At 38.5% G+C, this 22,195-nt stretch overlaps 1 protein-coding gene across 1 annotated transcript in view; it reads right to left on the bottom strand.

The window, feature by feature from the left end:
- The window catches only part of WDR26 (WD repeat domain 26), a gene marked incomplete at its 5' end in the record, with an annotated part of 67,751 nt that extends 45,556 nt beyond the window's left edge, over positions 1–22,195 (bottom strand). Inside the window, 6 exon segments of the mRNA XM_006157271.3 lie at positions 3,904–4,060; positions 5,420–5,517; positions 13,019–13,155; positions 19,945–20,001; positions 20,099–20,198; positions 22,025–22,195. Coding sequence (XP_006157333.2) covers positions 3,904–4,060; positions 5,420–5,517; positions 13,019–13,155; positions 19,945–20,001; positions 20,099–20,198; positions 22,025–22,195 — 720 coding nt within the window.

Raw genomic sequence — 22,195 nt, 5'->3', positions numbered from 1 at the left:
GAGACAATGAGGGAGAAAGTGAGAAATCACTCCCCCTGGGGGATGACCACATTTTAATTCCTCCTCCTTCAGTCTCCTCTGAATTTTGGGCATATAAATACACGTGCTTGGTGTGATTTTCAAGCCACTAAGTCTGGGACTGGAGTTGCAGTTGGCCACATGGACGTACAGCATCTTAACTTCCAGGTCACCTGCTTGCCCCCAACAATCAATTATTTTTGATATCACTAAAATGGTATTTAAATTGTCATTATTTTTCATCTTTATTTGAATAATCTTTTTGTTTAATTGCTGGAGGGAGAAAGAGGAAGAAAACACCCTAGTGGGGTGTGGTCATGCTTCTATCTTCTCCTTTTCTTCATTCTGCTGGGGTTTTTGGCATGCACAAAGCCAAGTTTCTCAAGTTGCCAGGGCCAGGATTTGAACTGCAGTTAGCCATGAGGGATCCAGCTCTCTTAACTAGTAGGCTACTAGGCCAGCCCTATTTGAATACTCTTATTTTAAAAGATTAAAACAAGGGGGCTGGGAGGTGGCATGGTGGTTGAGGCACTATACTACCACGTATCTGACTGCAGTTCAAGTTCCAGACTCAGTGGCTCAAAAATCACAAAAAATACATACATAAAGAAATAATAAATAAATGGAGGGGGGAGACTAGTACAACATGCCCCTATTTATTAAAGGTCTATTTTTAGATGTATACCGGATGAATTTTAAAACAAAGATACATATAGTTTATATATGGTTTATATAAACCACATATAAATAGTTTATATATAGTTTATATGTATCTTTGTTTTAAAATAAACTCAAATTTTAAGGTGTTATTTATTTTTTAAAGAGAATTATTTTATTTAATGTTATTTATCTATTTTAACTTCCCCAGGGAGGGACAGAGTGAGAGAGAGAAAGAGGGAGAGAGAGAAAGTGAGAAAGCAAGCCACTGGGTCTGGGACTTATAATAATATTATTATTATTAATTTGACCAAAGAGAGAGAGAAAGAAAGTGAGAAAGCAAGCGACCAGGTCTGGGACTTGAACCACAGTTGACCATATGAAATTCCAGTACCTTAACTACCACGCCACTTGCTGTCCCCAAGGGGTTAAATGTAGCATTTTTAACCAAACTGAATCTTAGAATTAAAAGTTTCTATATAAATATTTCATAAGAATCCTTTACTGGGTCCAGCAGTTAGCATAATGGCTATGTTGCTGGACTCCCACATACTCGACCACGGTTCGTGTCCCGGACCCGGTGGCTTAAAACTCACACCGGGCACATGTACGTGTGTGCCCAAGACCTCAAGAGGAGAATGGAGAAGAAGGGATTGCGGCATGGCCATCCCACCTGGGGAGTGATTTCTTACTTTCTGTCTCTCTGTCTCTGTCTGTCTGGCAAGTGCATGCGCCCTAAAGCAAAAACTTCTTCTCCCTGCGCCCCCCCCCCCAAAAAAAGAATCCTTTACTAAAAACATTAGTACTCATAAAGCTACCCACAGAAACATTCTTCCATTGGTTGCCATAAGAAATATACACACAAAATTATTTTTTAAAACAAGCACTGTAATTGGTCAAATTTAACCAAAATATGTGTATACTAACTGAAAAACAGAAATTATATACAATCTAATGAAAACTGTTTAGTGTTGGTCAGGTTATAGTCACTTAGTCATTATCAATTCTCTATTTTCCAGAAGAGAAAAAAGATGGCATCTAGATTTCAATGCAAAGATTTAATTTTTAAAAATAGCTTTTTTGTTTCAGTGCTAAAATTTAGTTTCTAAAAGGAATAAAGCAGATAATAAAAAACTATCAACTTTTCTTTTGAAGACCTCTAAGTAAATACGATTATAGAAATTAAGTCAAATATAGGTTCTGTTTTCTCACGTTAGCAATGGGGGCACACCCACTCTGGAGACTGTGAATACTAACCTAATGCCTGCCATTATCCCTTAGTATCTTTACAATCTAGAGTAAAAATCCAAGACTGACTCTCTGGCTTGGGAAAACTGAGTAGATGGTAGCCTTTCACTGAGGTAAGAAAATCAAGAGGAAAAGCAGACCCTGTAGGGACAGATGAGAGGGAAAGGAAGTTCTGTTTTGGACATAATGTATTTAAGTTACTTGAGCAATATCAAATGTGTTAAAGTAAGGTCTAAGGTTCAGGACATAAACTCTGCAGTTCTAGCATTTAGGAGTCATTAGAACAATGGAATTTAAAGAAGAGAAAGAAATCAAGGAAAAAGAGTAATTCTGGAACACACTTATTCAAGAGACAGGTTAAGGGGAGAAGCTGGAGCCAGCAAGTGGCATAGTGGTTAAGGCTCTGGTCTCCCATATGGCTGATTACAGTTCAAGTCTTGGATCCAGTGGCTTGAAATTCACACCAGGTCTGTGTGCATGTGTGCCCAAAATCCCAAGAGGAGAATGGAGAAGAGATCACAGTACAGCCATCCTCCCTGGGGGGCTGCTATCTCACTGCCCCCACCCTCTGGTGTGTGCCCACGCCCTACAGCAAAAACTGAAAGAAAGAAAAACAAAAAACAAACCAGCAAATCAAAGAATTTAGGTTCTCAACCACCTTAATTATAACACTGTTCTCAATGCCCCAAGGAAACTATGAAGTATGAAACTATGAAGACTTTCAGCCTACTATAATGTCACCTTCTACCTTTACTTAATCTAAACATCTTCAGAAGTTAAGTCAATGAACAGTGTATAAGAATAAAAAGGAGGGCCAGCAGGTGGCATAGTGGTTAAGGCGCTGGACTTTCACAAGGTCAACCATGGTTCAAGTCCTGGACCCAATAGCTTGCTGGGCCCATGTGCATGCATGCCCCAAATCCCATGAGAATGGAGAAGAAAAGATTGTGGCGTGGCCAACCCTTGTAGGGGGAGATTTCTCACTTTCTCCCTCCCTGTTTCCCTCCAGCAAATGCAAACACCCTATGGCAAAAATCTTAAAAAAAAAAAAAAAGGGGGGGGTGGGGGAAGGTACAAGATAAAATCTTTAATCATGTTCCTACAGAACATTTAAGATATACATCAAACAATAATCCAATACTTTAAGTAAATAATACTTTTAGGTAATTTAAGGCCAAGAGCTCAATCAATTATTATTTTTTCATTCCAAGTGAGGACTGTGAGGTATAAACTGCATACAAAAGTGATTTATGCACATCTAAACATTATTTTAAATCCAAGTATAGATGTGGCATATATACATTTTTATGGTTATTCAGAAATTTGTTTATTCTAAGGCTTCACTTATATCTTTTGTCCTTCTTTTTCATCTTATTAGACTCGAATCATTTCCTCCTAGTGTTTTTAAAAGATTTCAATTTGATTTTTCAGTACCTTAGTTTTAATTCTGGAGACTTGTTATTAAAATGGTAGGGACATTTTTACTCAAAATATTCCTAACATCAAAGGAGAAGCCAAAATCATACACGTTAAATTTTATGTACACAAATAGGTATAATAACCAAACTCAACCCAAAAGTTAATACCATTATTCTAAACATTTTCAGAGTCCGTCTTCTGCTAAAAAAATAGAACTTGGCATTAAGAAAAAAGTAGTCACAATTTTTATGCGCAAAATGTAACATGGACTGTAGTGAAATTACCAGACACACAAAACGACTAAATAAACCTATAGATGAGAAAAGGAAAAATTGGCTTTCCAGTTCCAGTCCTCATGGTATGGTTTACCATACAGGCATATACAAATTTTGTCTTTCTTTTAGTCGTTTTCGCTTTACTTGAATAAATGCTAAATCAAACATCAATTTTATACAGCTACAGGATAAAACTCTTAAAAAAAAAAAGAAATCATTTTAATAAAGTTCATAACTGAGTCTTAAATGTTAGCCCACTTCAGAATGTAAAATGTTTTTCTCTTACCTACTACAAACATGATCTATAAGCAGAGACACAGAATCTAGATTATTATCGAGTTTGGTATTGTGATATAGGCACCGATCCCTTTGTAGTTCCACCGCCTGTCGCAGGAGAGTCTGTAAACGCCGTGGGGGAAGCATCACTGATGGTGGTAAATAGGCTTTAATAGAAGACATTTTAAAAAAGAGAAATAAAAATGGTAATACACCATAAACTTTTATTTAACACATTTTGCTCGTCTTCTGTTATACTTATCCCTACCCCAATAATGGTATGTCCCTTAAATAGAAAAGTTCTGAGTGATGTAATATATGATATTGATAAATTAATCACTGTCAGCAGTTATAGTTATGTTGCCACTAGGATGGGATATACCTGGGTAGAGTGTTTTATTTCACACATGAATTTTCCAGAAAAACAGAAACAAAAATGACACTCCCAAAATCCTTAACCACACCACCACCAACTGAAGGAAAAATAAAAAGGGGGGGGGAGCTGAGAAGAAAACCTAATGGTAACTACCAAAGGGAGACTTGCTTGTAAGAAAAATCTCCACTTAAAGTGCAAGCAAAAATGCTGGGACAGGTCAAGTTTCAATTCTCATGAAATTGTTCCTAATGCTAAGGACATTGTGGAAATTCAGGGAGTAACTGGGGTTTTGATATAATACCAATCTATTGCAAGTCTTCAGTGCCTTAAACCTCAACTGCAGCTTTCTGAGTTTTTAGGATTCCACACTCACCTCAGCATAAGAACTACAAAAATGACTTAACAACAGAGGGAGAATCTTTTACATAAACACAAAAATGAAACCCCTACTACAAGTTAGAAGTTTATGTAACATATTTAAGAGATAGTAAAACACTTTACCTAAAGAAATCTGAGCCTAATCACCGAAATCACCAACGTTTTAAAAACACTTGTTCCTTGGGACCAGGAGCTGACATAATGGCTATGTTGCTGGACTCCCATGTAGTCAACCGCGGTTCAAGTCCCAGACCCGGTGGCTTAAACGCATGCTGGGTGCGTGTGTGTGCGTGCCCAAGATCCTGAGAGGAGAATGGAGGAGAAGGGATTGCGGCGTGGCCATCCCCCCAGGGGGTGATTTCTCGCTTTCTGTCTCTCTGTCTGTCTCTGTCTTCCTGGCGAGTGCACACGCCCTATAGCAAAAATCTCTCCAAAAAACAAAACAAAACAAAAAAAACACTTGTTCCTTAAAGCTATGGTTTACATATTTTTTTCTTCTAACCACACCGGTTCTCCATACAAAATCTTAGGAGGAACATCATTATATAATTCAAATGAATGGAGAACTGCTCTGAGACCAGGATTCACACTGACTCTTGAGGTTAGGGTCCTAGATTTCATACAGTTTTAAATTTTTTTCATTTAAAGGGCTTCTTAGTGGACCTCTTCCTCCTCTGCAACCACTCGAGTCTTTCTAATTGATCCATACTGTCTATTTTTAATCTAAGAGAAAATACAGAAACATAAAAAAAAAAAAAATGAAGACTCTTACTCTGAAGTTTGTCCAACAATTTGGATCGGGACGCTGTCCCTTTGCCTTCCCATTCTGCTTTTGCACGTAGGTCTTCCGCATGGCTACACATTAGATACCTATAATTACAACAGAGAAAGCGACAAATATCAAACTCTGTTCTCTAAAATAAATATAACTGAAAAGTATTGACTATACTTTGACTACCCAGTTCTTATTAATACCTACCAAAAAGACATTTCTACAGCAGACTCAGTGCATGAACACAACCTGATACCTGGCTATAATTACTAATATGTACTGTAACAATAATATATGATGTTACTCTATTCTCTATTAATAGGAAATATTCTTATGGTATGGTTATATAGTCATGCATTGCTTAACAGGGATTTGTTCTGAGAAATGTGTCATTTGTCAATCTGCCATTGTGTGAACATTACAGGTAGTACTTACACAAACCTAGATGGGATAACCTACTACACAGCCTAGTGTATCACATGATCATATGGGACCACTGTCATATATGCAGGTCTACTGTCCACAGAAATGTCATTACAGGGCGCAGGACCACATACTTGTATATGGCTCTTACTATATGCCAGGCTCCAAGGATTCCACTCCCACCTGAACAGAAAACTATGGAATATGATTTAACCAAAACCAGGAAGGGCATTCACATACACATGAAAAGCAAATCACCTATTACACCTTGAAAGTTACACAGTGTGTTTGAGGAAAGTAAAACACTGCACACCTAGAGGAACCTGGGCCCCAGCTTACATTATTGTGTGGTTCGAACCTCCCTAGCTCAAGGGGAAAAAACAAAAACAAAAAACCATGCCAGGTGTGCATGCCCCAAAGCCCAAAATGGGAGAGAAATGGAGAAGAGATTTCAGTGTGACTACACTCTGTGGGAGAGGGGTTTTTGCTTTCCCTGCCCTCCCTCTTTCTTTCCCTCCCTCCCTCCCTCTCTGTCTCTCTCTCACACACACACACACGCACACACACATTCCCTCTCTCTCTGTTTTTCTCTGGTAAGCACATACCTTCTTTGGCAAAAATTTAAAAAATTAAATAAATAAAAAAAGAGGCAAAGTGGGAATATGAAGCCAGACATCACAGCTACAATACTTGCTCTTAACTATTACGCTAACTTGGGACCAGCAGTTGGCATAATGGCTATGTCGCTGTAATTCCATGTAGTCAATCGCAGTTCGAGTCCTGGACCCGGTGGCTTAAACTCACACTGGGTACATGGGCGTGTGTGCCCAAGATCCCGAGAGGAGAATGGAGAAGGAATTGTGGCGTGGCCATCCACTCTGGGGGTGATTTCTCGCCTTCTGTCTCTCTGTCTTTCTGGCATGCACACGTGCCCTATGGCAAAAACCTCTCAAAAAAAAAAAAAAATTATGCTTACGCTAACTCAACTGCTTCTCAATAGTAAAACTCAAACTGCAAAGATATTTATACTAAGTGAATTAAACAAAAATAACATACTTTCAAGAGTTTATAATAAATATTACTCAATAAATGGTATAAATGGATAATCAACCTTGTATCATTCTGTGAAAGGTATTGAGATCCAAAAAGCACAAAATTGGGGAATTGTTTAATTACCCACTGTATGTGCAGAAGGAATAAATGCTAAAGCTCATGGATTCTGGAGAATGCATACGGGCCCTCTGCTGAGTTTACACTTGACCTGATCCTGGCTTTTCTCAGAAGAATAAGCTTAGAAAGTAAAAGAAGTGAAGGCATCATTCAAACATGGGAGCTCAGACTTGGCAATACTTTCCTCTTTTTCATCTGGTACTCTGCCACATAAACCTTTCTTATTTGTAAAGGATATTAAATAGGGTAATGATGATGAAATAAGATGAAGTATATGAAGTATTTGGTTTACTACCTGATAAAGTGCAACTAGTGATGTAAGTATCAGAAATCTCTCAGTTAACATGGGTATCACCTCCTCTTTTTAAAAAAAAATGAGAGATTTTTGCTATTGGCTGTATGTGCTCGCCAGAGAGACAGAAAGCAAAAAATCACTCCTGAGGGAGGATGGCCACACTGTAATCCTTTCTCCTCCATTCAATTGATTTAATAGCCCTTTACCCAACAGTAGTATTGATTCTTCCACTAGTTAGTATTTCTTTTTTACTTTTTACTTATTTATTTATTTATTTTTCTGGGGGGGAGAGGTTTTTGCTATACGGCACGTGCACTCGCCAGACAGAGAGACAGACAGAGACAGGGAGACAGAAAGCAAGAAATCACCCCCCAGGGGGGATGGCCACGCCATAATCCCTTCTCCTCTGTTCTCCTCTTGGGGTCTTGGGCACGCAAGCACACGCACCCGGCGTGAGTTTTAAGCCACCGGGTCCGGGATATGAACTGTGGTTGACTACATGGGAGTCCAGCAGCACAGCCATTATGCTAACTGCTGGTCCCCCACTAGTTAGTATTTCAATAGTGCCAAAGCTGATGAGAACTTTTTTCTTTCTTTCATTTATTTAGTTTACTATGGGTCATGTGTGAACACAGACAGAAAGAGAAAGAAGAGAGTGAGAAAGCACTCCCTGGAGGGAATGGCCACACCCCAATGCTTTTTCTTCCATTCTCTTCTTGGGATTGTAGGAATATGCATACAGACACTCAGAGTGTTTTTCAAGTCAATGAGTCTAGGACTTGAACCACAGTCAGCCATGCAGAATTCAGCAGTCCTCAATCACCACACCACTGGCTGGCTCCAGCAGATGAGAACTTTTAGACCAAAAACACCCTAGATAGGAAGCTGCATATTGTGAAAACAAAATTTTTTTGAGAGATTTTTGCTATAGGGCGCGTGCGCTCGCCAGACAGAAAGAGAGACAGAAAGCAGGAAATCACCCCCAAGGGGGGATGGCCATGCCACAATCCCTTCTCCTCCATTCTCCTCTCAGGATCTTGGGCACACATGCACACGCACCCGGCGTGAGTTTAAGCCACCGGGTACGGGACTCAAACCGCGGTTGACTATGTGGGAGTCCAGCGACATAGCCATTACGCTAACTGCTGGTCCTGAAAATTTTGTTTTGAAAATAACCTCGGGAGGGGATCAGCAGGTGGTGTGGTGGTTAAGGTGCTGGACACTCCCACATGACTGACCACAGTTAGAGTCTTGAATCTGGTGGCTTGCTTTCATGCCGCCTCTCTGTGTCTCTCTCTGGTCAAATTAAAATGAATGAGTGAACAAATAAAATTAAATAAATAATTCTTAAAGAAAGAAAAGAAGTAACCATAAAATAACCTGGGGAGTAAAATTTGTTATTAGTAGTTATATGGAAAAACTATCCATTTTTAAATTTTTTCAAAAGTGGGACCAGCAGTTAGTGTAATGGCTATGTTGCTGAACTCCCATATAGTCGACCGCGGTTTGAGTCCCGGACCCGGTGGCTTAAACTCACGCCGGGTGCGTGTGCATGTGTGCCCAAGATCCTGAGAGGAGAATGGAGGAGAAGGGATTGCAGCATGGCCATCACTCCTGGGGGGGGAGTTTTCACTTTCTATCTCTCTGTCTGTTTCTCTGGCGAGCGCATGCGCCCTATAGCAAAAACCTCTCCAAAAAAAATTTTTTTTTCAAAAGGGATTTGATCTATGCCCTTTTGAAAATATACATTAAACTTTAAGGTTTTATTTAAATAAATGTCTGTTTATGGAAAGTCACATGGTACAAGTTGTTTATCCTAAACAGAAATGCTCAGTACCAGAAGGAGAATCTCCATATATACAATAGGATTTCTTGGGATACAATTGAAGTCTAAACATAAAATTCATGTTTCATATATACCGTGTACACATAGCCTGAGGATAATTTTATATTGTTGTACGGTAGTGTTTTGATTGTGATCCATCACATGAGGTAAAGTGTGGGATTTTCTACTTATGGCATTATGTTGGTATTTAAACAGTTTTGGATTTTGGAGCACTTTTGATTTTGGATTTTCTGATTAAGGATACTCAACTTATGTAACTGAAAGGACACTGGACTGAAAGGAAGAAACCCTGAGTTCTGGTCCCAGCTCCACATATTGCCACCTCTGCTCTATTTAAACAATTCAGGGGGTAAACTTGATGCTGAAGTTCACTTGAAAATAAAAACTATGGTTGAATTATATTCTGTTATCAGAGCAGAGAAAAAATTCATCATGTGAATGATATTTGGGTGATAAAGAAAACAGACACCTGGGCCGTTAGGTGACATCATGGTTAGTGCACTCAATCCCACTTGGTCAACTGCATGGTTTGAGTCCTGGACGCATTGGCTTGGAAAACATGCCAAGTGCATATGCATGTGTTCCCAAAACCTGGAGGGAAGAATGGGGAAAGAAACGTAAGGGAGCCATCCCTCCAGGGGGTGACTTCTCACTTTCCCTTGTCTTTTTCTCCCTGGCAAGTGCATATTCCCCTATGGCAAAACAAAACAAAACAAAGCAAAAACAAAACAAAAACCCAAAAACAAAAAACTGAAAGAAAACAGATACCTTATGAAAAGGTAATCAGAAAAAGGTCATCTGTCAGTCACAATAAGAACTTAGCAGAATTTACTACTTCAAAATGTGGTGGGTTAAGACCAAAGACTTTCAAAAGAATACAAACTTTTGCAGTTTGACTGCAAACTATGCTTTGAGTCTTGGCTATCTGATTTATCAGCTTTATCTTGGGCTGGTTATTTCTTTGAGGTTCAGTTTCTTTATCTGCAAAATTAACCCGATACCATTGTATACTCATTCTCTTGTTTATCATTTGGAAATGAAAACTCATGGGGCCAGCCTGATGGCGTGGTGGTTAAGGTGGCTGGATCCCACATGGCTGACAGAGTTTTGAGACCTGGACTTAGCTGCCTGAAAAAGTCTCTAGGCATGTGTACATGCGTGCCCAAAATTCCCAGAGGAGAGTGGGAGAGAAGGGACTGCAGCATGGTCATCCCTCCTGCAGGATGCTTCCTCACCTTCCCCCTCTGTCTCTCTCTCTGGCAAGTGGCATGTGCTGTGTAGCAAAAGGAAAAAAAAGAAGAAGAGAAAACTCATTAAATTTATCAGCTACTATTTAAAATGCTGGGGCCATATCATAGTGAATAATGCTACTGGGGAAAAAATTTTAAAATAGACTGATATGACAGCAAGGGTTCAGTGAGTAGTCTAAAAGAGAACATTTGGGCTGATACCTAACTGGTAACCAGCTATGCAAAGATTAGGGGAAATGCATTTAAGATAGAAGGGACAGGTAGTATACATGCCTTAAGGCTTGGCAAAATTAATGAACAGAAAGAACACTGTCACTCAAGACTAATGAATAAGAGAAAAGATGGCAGGAAAGGGTCAAGGATCTTGAGGACTTGAGCAGATTTTGGATGTTAAGTGTGCGGGAAAGCCAGTGGAAGATTTTAAACAAGAGAAGGAAATGAATTAATTTATGTATTTCTCTGGCTGCTGTGTGAAATATGCACTGTTAAGGGAACAAGGGTGATAGCAATGCAGTTAAATAAGAAGCTACGATAATATTGTAGGGGCCAAGTGTATAGATTTACTAGGATATAAACTGCAGAGATAGAAATTGACAAATTTGGGATGCTTAACATGTCAAATTTTAAAAACAAAGGATGGGGCCAGAAGGTGGTATAGTGACTAAGGTGCTGGACTCCCACAGGGTTGACTGCAGTTCAAGTCCCACACCCCGCTGGCTTGAAATTCATGCCAGGCATGTGTGTACAGGTGCCCAAAATTCTAGGAGAATGGAGGAGAAAGAATTGCAGTGGGGAAATTGCTCCTGGGGGTGATTTCTCGCTTTCTCTCTCTGTGTCTCCAACAAGTGCACGCACCCTATAGCAAAAATCTCTCTTTAAAAAAAAAGGAAAGAAAAACCAAAGATGAGGCTTAAATTTTTCATTTGAATAACTGGGTAGAAGGTCTTGCTATTTACTAGAGACACAGATCTGTAGGGATAGAATGGGTGGAGGTGCAATTGTAATTAAAAATTTTGTTTTGAGGGAACCAGCAGTTAGCGTAATGGCTATGTCGCTGGACTCCCACGTGGTCGACCGCGGTTCGTGTCCCGGACCTGGTGGCTTAAAAACTCACGCCGGGCGCGTGTGCGTGCGTGTCCAAGATCCCGAGAGGAGAATGGAGGAGAAGGGATTGTGGCGTGACCATCCCCCCTGGGGGGTAATTTCTCGCTTTCTGTCTCTATGTCTCTGTCTGTCTGGCGAGCACACACGCCCTACAGTGAAAATCTCTCCAAAAAAAAAAAAAATTTTGTTTTGAATATTTAACTGTTTTTTTAAAGGAAGGTTTTTGCTATAGGGAGTGTGCATTCACCAGAGAGACAGAAAGTGAGAAATCATCCCTTAGAGGGAATGGCCACACCGCAATCCCTTCTCCTCCAGTCTCTTCTTGGGATTCTGGGTGCCTGGTGTGAATTTTAAGCCGCCGGGTCCGGGATTCAAACTGCAGTCAACCACATGGAAGTCCAGCGATGTAACCATTATGCCATCTGGTAGTGCCTTGAATATATAAGTTTTATGGGCTGGCCCCATGGTTAAGGAAGCCAAAACCCACACGGCCAACCACGGTTTGTATTCTGGGCCCAGTACTTAAAAACATGCCAGATGTGCCTGTGTGTGTGCCCTAAATCTCGACAGGATGGAGAAATAGAGACGGGATTGCAGCATGACCACATCTCACTGGAGGGTGCTTTCTCTCTCCCTCCCTTTCTGGCGAGTACATGTGTCCTCTGGCAAATTTAAAAAAAAAAAAAAAAAAAAACCACAATTTTGATAAACTTATTTCACATCCAAGTGGAAATCATGAAGTAGGTCACATTGGGAGTTCAGATGAAGGGACAAACTTCAGAGTCATTAGCACACAGATAGTATATGAAAGCATGGTAGAGAATGAGATTATTTATAAAGAGTACTCAACATTTAAAGGACTGAAGTGAGAACATAGGTTAAGATTATGTATGTGAAATGCTTAGCAAGGACTAAGTACATGACACGCTTCCATTTAAAAAATAAATAAATAAAAACAAAAGACTTAGAGGCCAAGCTGTGGTGGCGTAAGTGGTAAAGCACCATTGCTGGAGCCATGTAGAGACCCAGGTTCAGTTCCCAGACCAACCTAACATGCTGGGTGCAGCAGCACTTCTCTGATCCTGACTGGCTGGGAGACTGAGGCAAGAGGATTCCTGTGTGGCAAGACCCTGTCAGGAGTGTATACCCCGACTCCCCCCAAAAATGTTGTATGCACCAAAATTGGAAACTTCCTTACTTCCTGTGATCCATGCATGTCACAGGTTTTTTATAGAGTATTTTGAAATTAGTGTCTCATATTTTTTCTCCCTTTTACCCACACCCACTTAAATATTTTTCTATCCTAACAGACAGCTTCCTAAGATGACATAAAAATGGTTTGAACCTATCTAAATAAATTTACTCAGACAAGTATTTGCTGAAAATTTAGCAATATTCAGGAGTTTTATCTTGAAAAAAAATGTTAAGGAAGTACAACTTTGGCCAATGGTAACCTTTGTAAAAATAACAGTCCTTTATCATTCTGGAGTCTAAGTATTTAACTTCCTTACCCACTAAGAACATGAATGCGTTCTGTATTGTATTTCAGTGGCGTCAATTCACAGCGTAGAACTTGAAGTGCCTCCAGGACCTTGCCATCCTCCAGGTATTCCAGGTACTTCTGCTGCAGCAGCAAAAACTTCATCCTCTGACATGACAGAAAGCAGCAGTCAGGGGAAAAAAGTTGATGGAAGTTTCAGAAAATGTTTGTGCCTAAACAGAACAGTAGAAACCATTCTACTATGCCCTTCGAAAAAAAACCTTTTTAATAAAGCTTCACGATGACTCAAAATACTCTGATTTAATAGAGTCATGGTAGATTAAAGGTACTTTGCACAATTCCACATTAATAAACCTACTTTGAATGAATCATCTCAAATCTGACACTATTAGAGACCAAGGCATTAACATTAGAAAAAATAAATTCTGCTCTCAAAACATTCCCATAGAAATGTATGTCTTGCATAAAAATTTAGACTATTCCAAGTATTCTAAATTTACTTTTTAAAAGTTTGACTTTTTAAATAGGCACTGAAGGTAAAGGGGAAGATTGAGCCAACAAGTTTTTTTTTGTTTTTTTTTTTTTTTTAGAGGTTTTCTCTATAGGGTGCATGTGCTCGCCAGACAGACAGAGACATAGAGACAGAAAGAAAGAAATCACCCCCAGGGGGGATGGTCACACCGCAATCCCTTCTCCTCCATTCTCCTCTTGGGATCTTGGGCACACACACACACGTGCCCGGCGTGAGTTTTAAGTCACCAGGTCTGGGACGCGAACCACGGTCGACTATGTGGGAGTCCAGCGACATAGCCATTACACTAACTGCTGGTCCCAAGCCAACAAGTTTTGAAAAGTTTAGAGAAAATCCAGGTAATATAGGAATTATTATAAAGTCATGATGTAAATGAGGGAATAACTAGGACCATGAAGCAGAATTAGAGCTGAAGCACAATTAGAGCTAGAGCCACAGGGCAGTAATTATGAAGTGTCAAATTCTGGTTTATCAAATTTATGAAAGGCTGTACAATGAATGGACTAGAGGCAGGTGTACAAAGTGGTGAATCTCTTATGATTAAAGTGGAAAAGCAGAAGCTTTAGTCTCACTCCCTTCTCAGAGGTTAAAAAGGGATGCCTACATCAGAAGGCTAAATTAAGGGTCTTCAAAAAGCTTCGATACTTGTATTTCTAACAATCTGATCACTGATGTGTTTAACTACTGAAACACAGACTATTATTATGAGCTCTTTTCTCCCAAAGGGTAACACCATTTTCAAGCTTACTGTAAAGTACTATTACATTTTGTTTTCGGAAACCTGTTTTGGCTTTAATACCTTTTTATGGGCGGAGAGGTTTTTGCTATAGGGAGCATGCACTTGTCAGAAAGTCAGAGACAGACAGAGAGACAGAAAGTGAGAGATCACCCCGGGGGAATGGCCATGCCGCAATCCCTTCTCCTCCATTCTCCTCTCGGAATCTTGGGCACGCACGCACACGTGCCTGGCGTGATTTTAAGCCACGGGGTCTGGGACTTGAACCATGGTCAACTACATGGGAGTCCAGCAACATAGCTATTATGCTATCTGCTGGTCCAGCTTTAATACCTTTTAAGATTACTTTATTATTTACTTTATTATTTTAACTTGAAAGTTGATCACTACAACCTTTAGCAGCTTTTACCACAGAAAAGAGATGGGTTATAAATATAATGTATGGAATTCCTTTTAAACCTTAAACCTAATTAAGGTCCACTGCTTGGAAGGACTCTTTCACCTATCTGCTACTTTTATTGCTTGTGCAAGCTAAATGATATAAGTTAGTAGGTGGGGAATATTAGTTATATTTAAAGACTCCAAGGAATATAGTGGTAAAAATCTCAAGCCCATTAAAAATAAAAACCTAAATCACAGCTTTTGTTCCTTTGATAGGATGCTTAGTTTAAAGCCATTAAAAATAAACTATTGCAAAATGGTGTGGCGAAATTACCAGTTATTTACCAAATTAAAAGTATGAGCTGCTCTAAGATGGTCTATGAAAGAGTATTTAGTAGAAAAGCATAAACAAGCTTATAAAAAGTAGTTTTTATAGAAAGTAAGCAAAAGTGAACCCTACAAGATACATTGTTTATGTCTGAAAATAACCTAATCTTAAATCTATAGCTAGAGAATAAAAAAAAAAAATTCAAATAGAACAAGTGCCTATAACTCTAGGAAAATTATACTTAACAAATTTTATACATTAAGGAATTTCAGAAATAAGTTAATTACTAAGATATCCTGAACTGTCTGCTACTGTATACATGGCCTTAAGTATACCTTTATATGTCAAATAAAAAAATATTTTTAAGTTCAACAGGTGACAAAAACCAAAAACTAAACAAAATAAAAACCTAAAAATGGAAGTATTTTGTATCTGAAGTTATTCTGGATATTCTCACCATTTTATCTTCTGAAAAATAATACTTAGGAAATAAAAAGGAACTATCTTCCCATTTACTGATACACTGTTTAAAGTTTCATTTCGTTTTAATGCATTTTTTTGGTCTATTTGCCAGAAGTGTCTACTCACCAGAGAGAGAGGGAGAGGGAGAAAGTACCCCGCCTACTCCCAACGGGTCATGGTTGGGTCACAATCGCCTCTCCATTTTTCTATCCTATCATCATTCTGGACATATACACATGGTATGTTTTCCAAGCCCCTGGGCCTGGGATTCAAACAGCGCAGTTGGCCATGTAGGATCCAGGTCTCTTGTTTTTCTTTTTGGAGAGGTTTTTACTATAGGGAATGTGTGCTCGCCAGAAAGAGAGAAACAGAGAGACAGAAAGGGAGAAATTATCCCCCAGGGGTGATGGCCACGCTGCAATCCCTTCTCTTCCTTTCTCCTCTTGGGATCTTGGGCATGCACACACGCACATCTGGCCTGAGTTTAAGGGGTCACTGGGTCTAGGACTCGAACCGCGGTCGACTACATGGGAGTCCAGCAACATAACCATTATGCCAACCACTGGTCCCATGGATCCAGGTCTCTTAACCACTAGGCCATGGGGCCGGCTCCATGTAGTGCACTTTTTATTCAAACTTGAGAATCATTTTGCAAAATATTTTTCATTTACATGCCACATTAAACTGCCTAGCATGTGATTTACTTTCTTCATTAAATTTTCCTAGCAACTGAGAATTTGGGAGATTTCCTTCTTTCTTTTTAATTCAGGGCAAGTCTCTTATTCATTTACATATTTTGATATTAGTCATTCAGTCTGTATCTACCCCTTCCTCTAGTCTGATATGTATAGGGACAATGCCCCCAAAAGCTATTTTGTCCTTATTTTCCTACCAAGATCTTGACAGGAACTGTTATTCTCTTTCTATGGGGCAGAGTCTGGCAGGAGGAGGAAGGTGACTAAAACTTGGAGAAGCCAGTATAAATATGTATTTCTGTATATACAAGGAATGTTATGAGTCTTTCTCTATGAGTCACTTTATCCAGATTATGACAAAGAATATCCTCAAACAGATACCAAATCCTGGTATTATGCATGGCAACTAATGTGCGGCTGGCCAGGCACAGCTAGAGATCTAGTTGAAAGAGAAAATATTTATTCTCCTAAAAGATCAATTCAGCTCAGAAATTTGACATATATGGTAAGGATAGGGAATAAAACTGTATTTTACTTCCTAAAATGTAAAGCATATAAATGTAAATATAATCTCAAGAAAATAAAGACCTTTTAATTCACAAATCGTACTAATTATTTACTGAAAAAGTTGTAAATATTAGGCAAAATTGAAACTTGCTGATATGGGAAAATGTCTCTCTCTTTTTTTTTAAAGATTCTGTTCTTTATAACAAGCTGAGAAAATAAAACCTATTCAGTTTTTCTCCAACTCTCAGACTTCTGAGAGATTATTTCTGGTTTCTGAAGATTTTTCAATATCTTTCGGCTGTGCAATATTTCTTTTTTCCTTTTAATATCTAATAAAAACTTGACATATGACTAGGATAGTGTATAGTTTCCACATTACAAATTCTGCTGTTCCCAAATACCCCACATCCAATATTTGCATTGCTTTTTCCCTTCCTCCTGTACTAATAGATAGATTAAATATGAAAATAAAACAAAACACCAACTTATGATACATAGAAAGTCTGGTTATTAGGAACAGAGTCCTAGCTAACTTAGTAATGGATCTAACTCTTGAATAAGGTTGTAACCAGGTTGCAGCAATTAAATCATGGCTTAGTGGAAAAGGAAAAGGAATTATATTTAAACCATGGCTCTCAAAACTACTCCTTATTTATATTAATTTTGGCATGTCAGTTAGTATTTTAACATTTACTAAATATATTTCTATTATTTTAAAAAATAAAGAATCAAACATTTTTAGACATATGAAAGTCTCTAAATTTTCCGGACATGGCTAAGCATATTTGAATCCAAATTAAAACTGAGCAACTTCTGCTGTTCCTAGTATTGACTAGAACCATTTAAAAATGGAGGGCTGGGGGAATGAGTTAATATAAACATTCAGGTTTAAAAAAGCACAACTTTAGTCTAGACTAAGTTATCATTTGTGTTTGGGTATACAATTAAAAATAATTTGTTTTCAAAAACTCAAATGATTATCTTCTAAGATATTATTACAACTTGTTTAAAAGCAAGGCCTCACTATGACATGAGCTTCCTGCCTCAGGTGCCATGTAGTTAGGACCACAGGCATGTGCCACCATGCCAATTTTTTTTTAGGGTTGACCAGGAATCAAACATGGGCCTCCTGCTATTCAGTCTACTGAATAGCAACATCTATCAGAGCCTATTACAAATTTAAGCTTATATCAGATTATATTCTTCTGAAGATAGGGTGGGAGAAGGGAATAAACTGAAATACAATTAGAAAGGTGAAGAGCAACTTCAAAAAATGCTGAACTCAATCTTCTAAAGCGATTGATTCATCAATGCTTAAGTGAGCTAAAAGGTGGAACCCTTTTCTTTGTATAAATACCTAAACTGTTTAGTTTGAGGGGTGAGGCTCAGTCAGAGATTTTATCTTCATCTTTATTAGATCTAGTGTTCTACAGACTGAACAGGCTGTAAAAAGAAAGGATTCCTCCTTATTATCTACAACTACCTTTCTTTGGTCTACTTGTTGCTTCTAATGAAGGTTTCTAATGAGAGAAAGCCATAATCTAAATCCAATATAGAAGTCTCAAATTACTATAAACAAATAAAAAAATAGAAAGTCTACTAAAATTTTCACTACTAAATTACAGATATAATTTGGGTGAAGCTGAAAAAGAGAAAACCTCCGAGAAATCAGACATATTTATTTAAAAACAGTCTGTAGGCAAGTTCTTTACTGTCAACACATAAGCAGTGTTAACTTGCCCAATAAGAAAGGAATCCCAATTTTTATTTTGGCCACTTAATTGTTTTTATTTTAGCTTGTTTAGTCAGAGCTAACCATTTTTGAAAAACTGTCCAATTAAAATATTCTTGGGTGTCTTTTCAAAGCCAAACACAATGATTTAGAAGATTTTAGTTACTAAAAATTTGTAATCTTTTTGAATATAGATGTTTTAACTACTTTAACTTTTGCTTTTACTTTTAAATTATACTATGGATTTGATTACTCCATAATTTAATTTATTATAAATCATCTGACTCAATAACTTAAAAATTTTAGGGTATTAATTAATGGAAAAATTAAAATAATAAAGATAATCAGTTTGAAGAAATTCATATTTGTTTATATTTGTTTGTACCTTAAAGTCACCTGAAGATCATTCTCTAAGATTATATTATTGTAGAGAATTGCATTAAAAAGTGGAGAACTTTTGTAATAAGATTTCAAAAAAAAAGTGAAAACCCAGAAGCCCCTATTAAGTTTATAGACAAAAGCAGAAAAGATTAATATTTGACTCAATTTAAAAAAAACGTTAACAGCCACTTACTAATATTTAACAAACAGCTGGTTTCCCTACTTCACTTCCTACTGGCCTTCTTTCCCTCCCCCACTGGACAGGAAACTGCTTTTGACAACAAATGAATCAGCTAGAAGTTAAAGGGCCAGAAGCTACCACCTAGCAGCTGATTCTTCAGTTTCCAGTTACAAGCACTTCAAAAATTGTATTCTTTCTTCTACCTCACCAACATCTACTTAAGAATTAAAGTCCATCAGTATAAAAGATTCATTATGATTTATGAAAGAGGCTAATGGGTTAAAGTGCTAAACTGACCTTCTCTAGAAAATAAGGCCAGTCAACAGGGCCCACAGTCAAAGCTGACTATAAACCCTCCACTAGAGTGATACACACTAAGAACTTTGACAGTCATTCATACAACTGGAATTCAAGAATGGAATATGGCAACATGCCGATGGAGTTGGTGTAAATAAACTATAATTCCCAAACATTAAAAAAAGACAATTAATGTATCATTTAAAGTTTTATAAGGCTGTATGGCTATACACACACAAACACATTTTCTCTTTAACTGGCACACTTAGTATTTTAAGTAATATGAAAGTATAATTTATCCTTGAGTCTATAAATATAAACTCCTATTAACAGCACTGAAAACATTAAGATTTTTCAATATAATTTTTGTAGAGGTTAACTTATAAACTAAGTTCAAATCACACATTTACTAAGTATGCTTTTAAAAGGTATAAAACTCAAGTTCAAATCACACATTTACTAAGAATGCTTTTAAAAGGTATAAAACTCATACTTTAAAAAACTGTAAACACTCATGCTAGTTTACAAATTTAAATTAATTACATAAAATTTAACTACTTTCACACCTTATCTTTTATAAGAGGTAGAAGCCTAGAGTTATCAATAACCTATTAAAATAAGCATAAATGTGAAACTAAGAACAAAAGTGTATTTACCACAATTATTCCCAACAACGTTTGAGAGATTTCAAGTGCGCCTCTTACCACAATAGCATGAGGAGAATGCACTAAAGGCTTTAGTTCATTCAGGTCATTTTCTGCCTGTAAAAATTGGTAAAGAAAAACAGAAATGTCACAAAATGCCCATCAAATATTTAATTTTAGCAGCAGTCACACAGCTCTATATGCCCTACTTTACCTTATCCCAGTCTCCTTCCATGACATGATTTCGGAATTTGGTAGCAGAAGGATGTTCTAAACGACATCCTGACTCTTGCATGAGGAGATCAACAGTCTGGCTGCAGGAGAGATACAGTGTAAAAAAGACCTGGCCAACTTTAGTTTTACTCTTCCCAAATAAACTAATGTCTATAGAAACAGTTTTTTAAGCTAAGCTCATGATGAAGGGAAAAAATAGTTAAACCAACTCGATTTAGAACTGCCACTTACATCTCTTCCTAGTCAATTAAAAACCTTTCTTGAAACCAGAATCAGAGTAAGTTTTGCCATAAAATGCCTTAAAAGTTTAATGAAGTGTAAAATGTCTAAAAATGGGCTGTAACCAACTGGTCAAATAGATGAAAAAACAGGATCTACATACTACCCATGGTACTATATTTTGAAAGATAAAAATGATTGGCTCCATACAAGGTGACAATTGAACTGTGTTAGGTAAGAGTCTTACATCGATATTAAGTTCACATAGAAAGCCTACTAGGTCAATCCTTAAAATTAAAATAAATCCCGCATCAAAAAATCATACCCTTTCTCTCTATACTAAAAATAGCCAATTTACTATGGTGTAGGTTCCAAACAGTCACGAGTTTCCTCCTGCTGCTGTCAGCTCGCTTCTTGTCTCAGTAATACAGTATGTTAGCATTTACAAAATCTGTTTTCATACTAGTCCTTTTCCTCTGGGGATCAAGTAAAATCTTCCAATGGTGTATTTCTCCTTGGGAGCTTCAAAGATTCACCAAATGTGGTTTCTACCATCAGAGTTTGGTATCTAAGAACCTTCACTTATCAGTGTTATACAGTAAATTTGTGTTTGTTTTCTTATTCAGCTCTAACTTTTCAGCTAAATAGTGCAAAGATCCGACGACCAAAATATGAATGTCACTTTTAAAAAAGTGCTGTCCTCTCCATTTTCCAACAAATCCATAAATTTGACACTTCACACCAGATAGCCTAAGAGATTATTTTAATCTGTGCTTTGAACCTAGGAAACTGTTGCATATTTCTCCCCCTTCATCTCAATTTGGTTCTGCCTTTCTTCCCACCTCCTCCAAGCTGGAGGGCACTCCTACCAATCCAACCTTCCACTTTGGTTTCCCTTTGTGTGTACACAAAACAGGTTTTTGGCCAAGGTCGGTGTCTTCCTTCACCCTATGTTACCTATACAAGGCTAGCTAAACTGTTTGAAAACATGATTCACCAGATCAGATGTGCTTTTCAGAGGCACTTTCGTGGCATTAAACTGGGATTTCAGACTAGTGCTAGGCCTCTTGTACACACATACGGGCCTTTAAATGGTATCAACACGGTCTCTTACTTCATTATTCCCATCAGATTTATTCCACGACCTCTTTGCAAATTATCCCAGTCCCTCGGTCAGAATGAGCACTTGTAGGTGATTGCCTTTCCTGATTGGTAGTTTGCCTGGGTTGTTGTCTGTCCTGGCTGGGGGTGGGGAGGTGTCCCACAAAGATGCCTCTGAGATACACTCGAAAAACAAATCCTCCAAGGTTCATTATTTCCACCAGCCCTAATCCACCCCTCCCCCAACACATACAGAGACACACTCTCGCATCTGTCTTTATTGACAGACAATTAAGCTCTGAAGGTGTACGGGGAGGGGGTCATCCTTCCAGTTTCTACAACCCCTCTCCACCACTCCCCCACCCGCCTGTCTAGTCTCCCAATTTGTCAGGCTGATGGATTCCCCCCATCTCCCTTCGGATCCGCTGCTCCTCCCGGGTCGGCCTGTCTCGGCCGCGTCCTCCTCTGCGCTGGGCCCTGGGTGCCCAGCAATAATTCTCTTTGACCGAGCTCTTCTCAGCCTCCCCGCCCCCCAGCCTCCGTCCATCGGTCTGTCCATCAGCAGCTGCCGGTAAGGGATACTTACTTGAGCCCTAAGCCATTCAAGTGCTGTCCTATTAGCCTAATGACATCCTCATCCGACTGGGAGAGCCGCTTCTTCTTCTTGAGGCTGCTGCCCAGTTCTGGGGTGGCCAAGGAAGAGGAGGCGGCGGTGGTGGCGGAGGCAGCTGCGACGACGGCGGAGGCTGCGGCGGCC

Source organism: Tupaia chinensis, unplaced genomic scaffold (genome assembly GCF_000334495.1).
Source record: "Tupaia chinensis unplaced genomic scaffold, TupChi_1.0 Scaffold000532_1, whole genome shotgun sequence".
Classification (NCBI taxonomy): Eukaryota; Metazoa; Chordata; class Mammalia; order Scandentia; family Tupaiidae; genus Tupaia; species Tupaia belangeri.
This window is presented reverse-complemented; position numbering and strand designations above follow the sequence as displayed.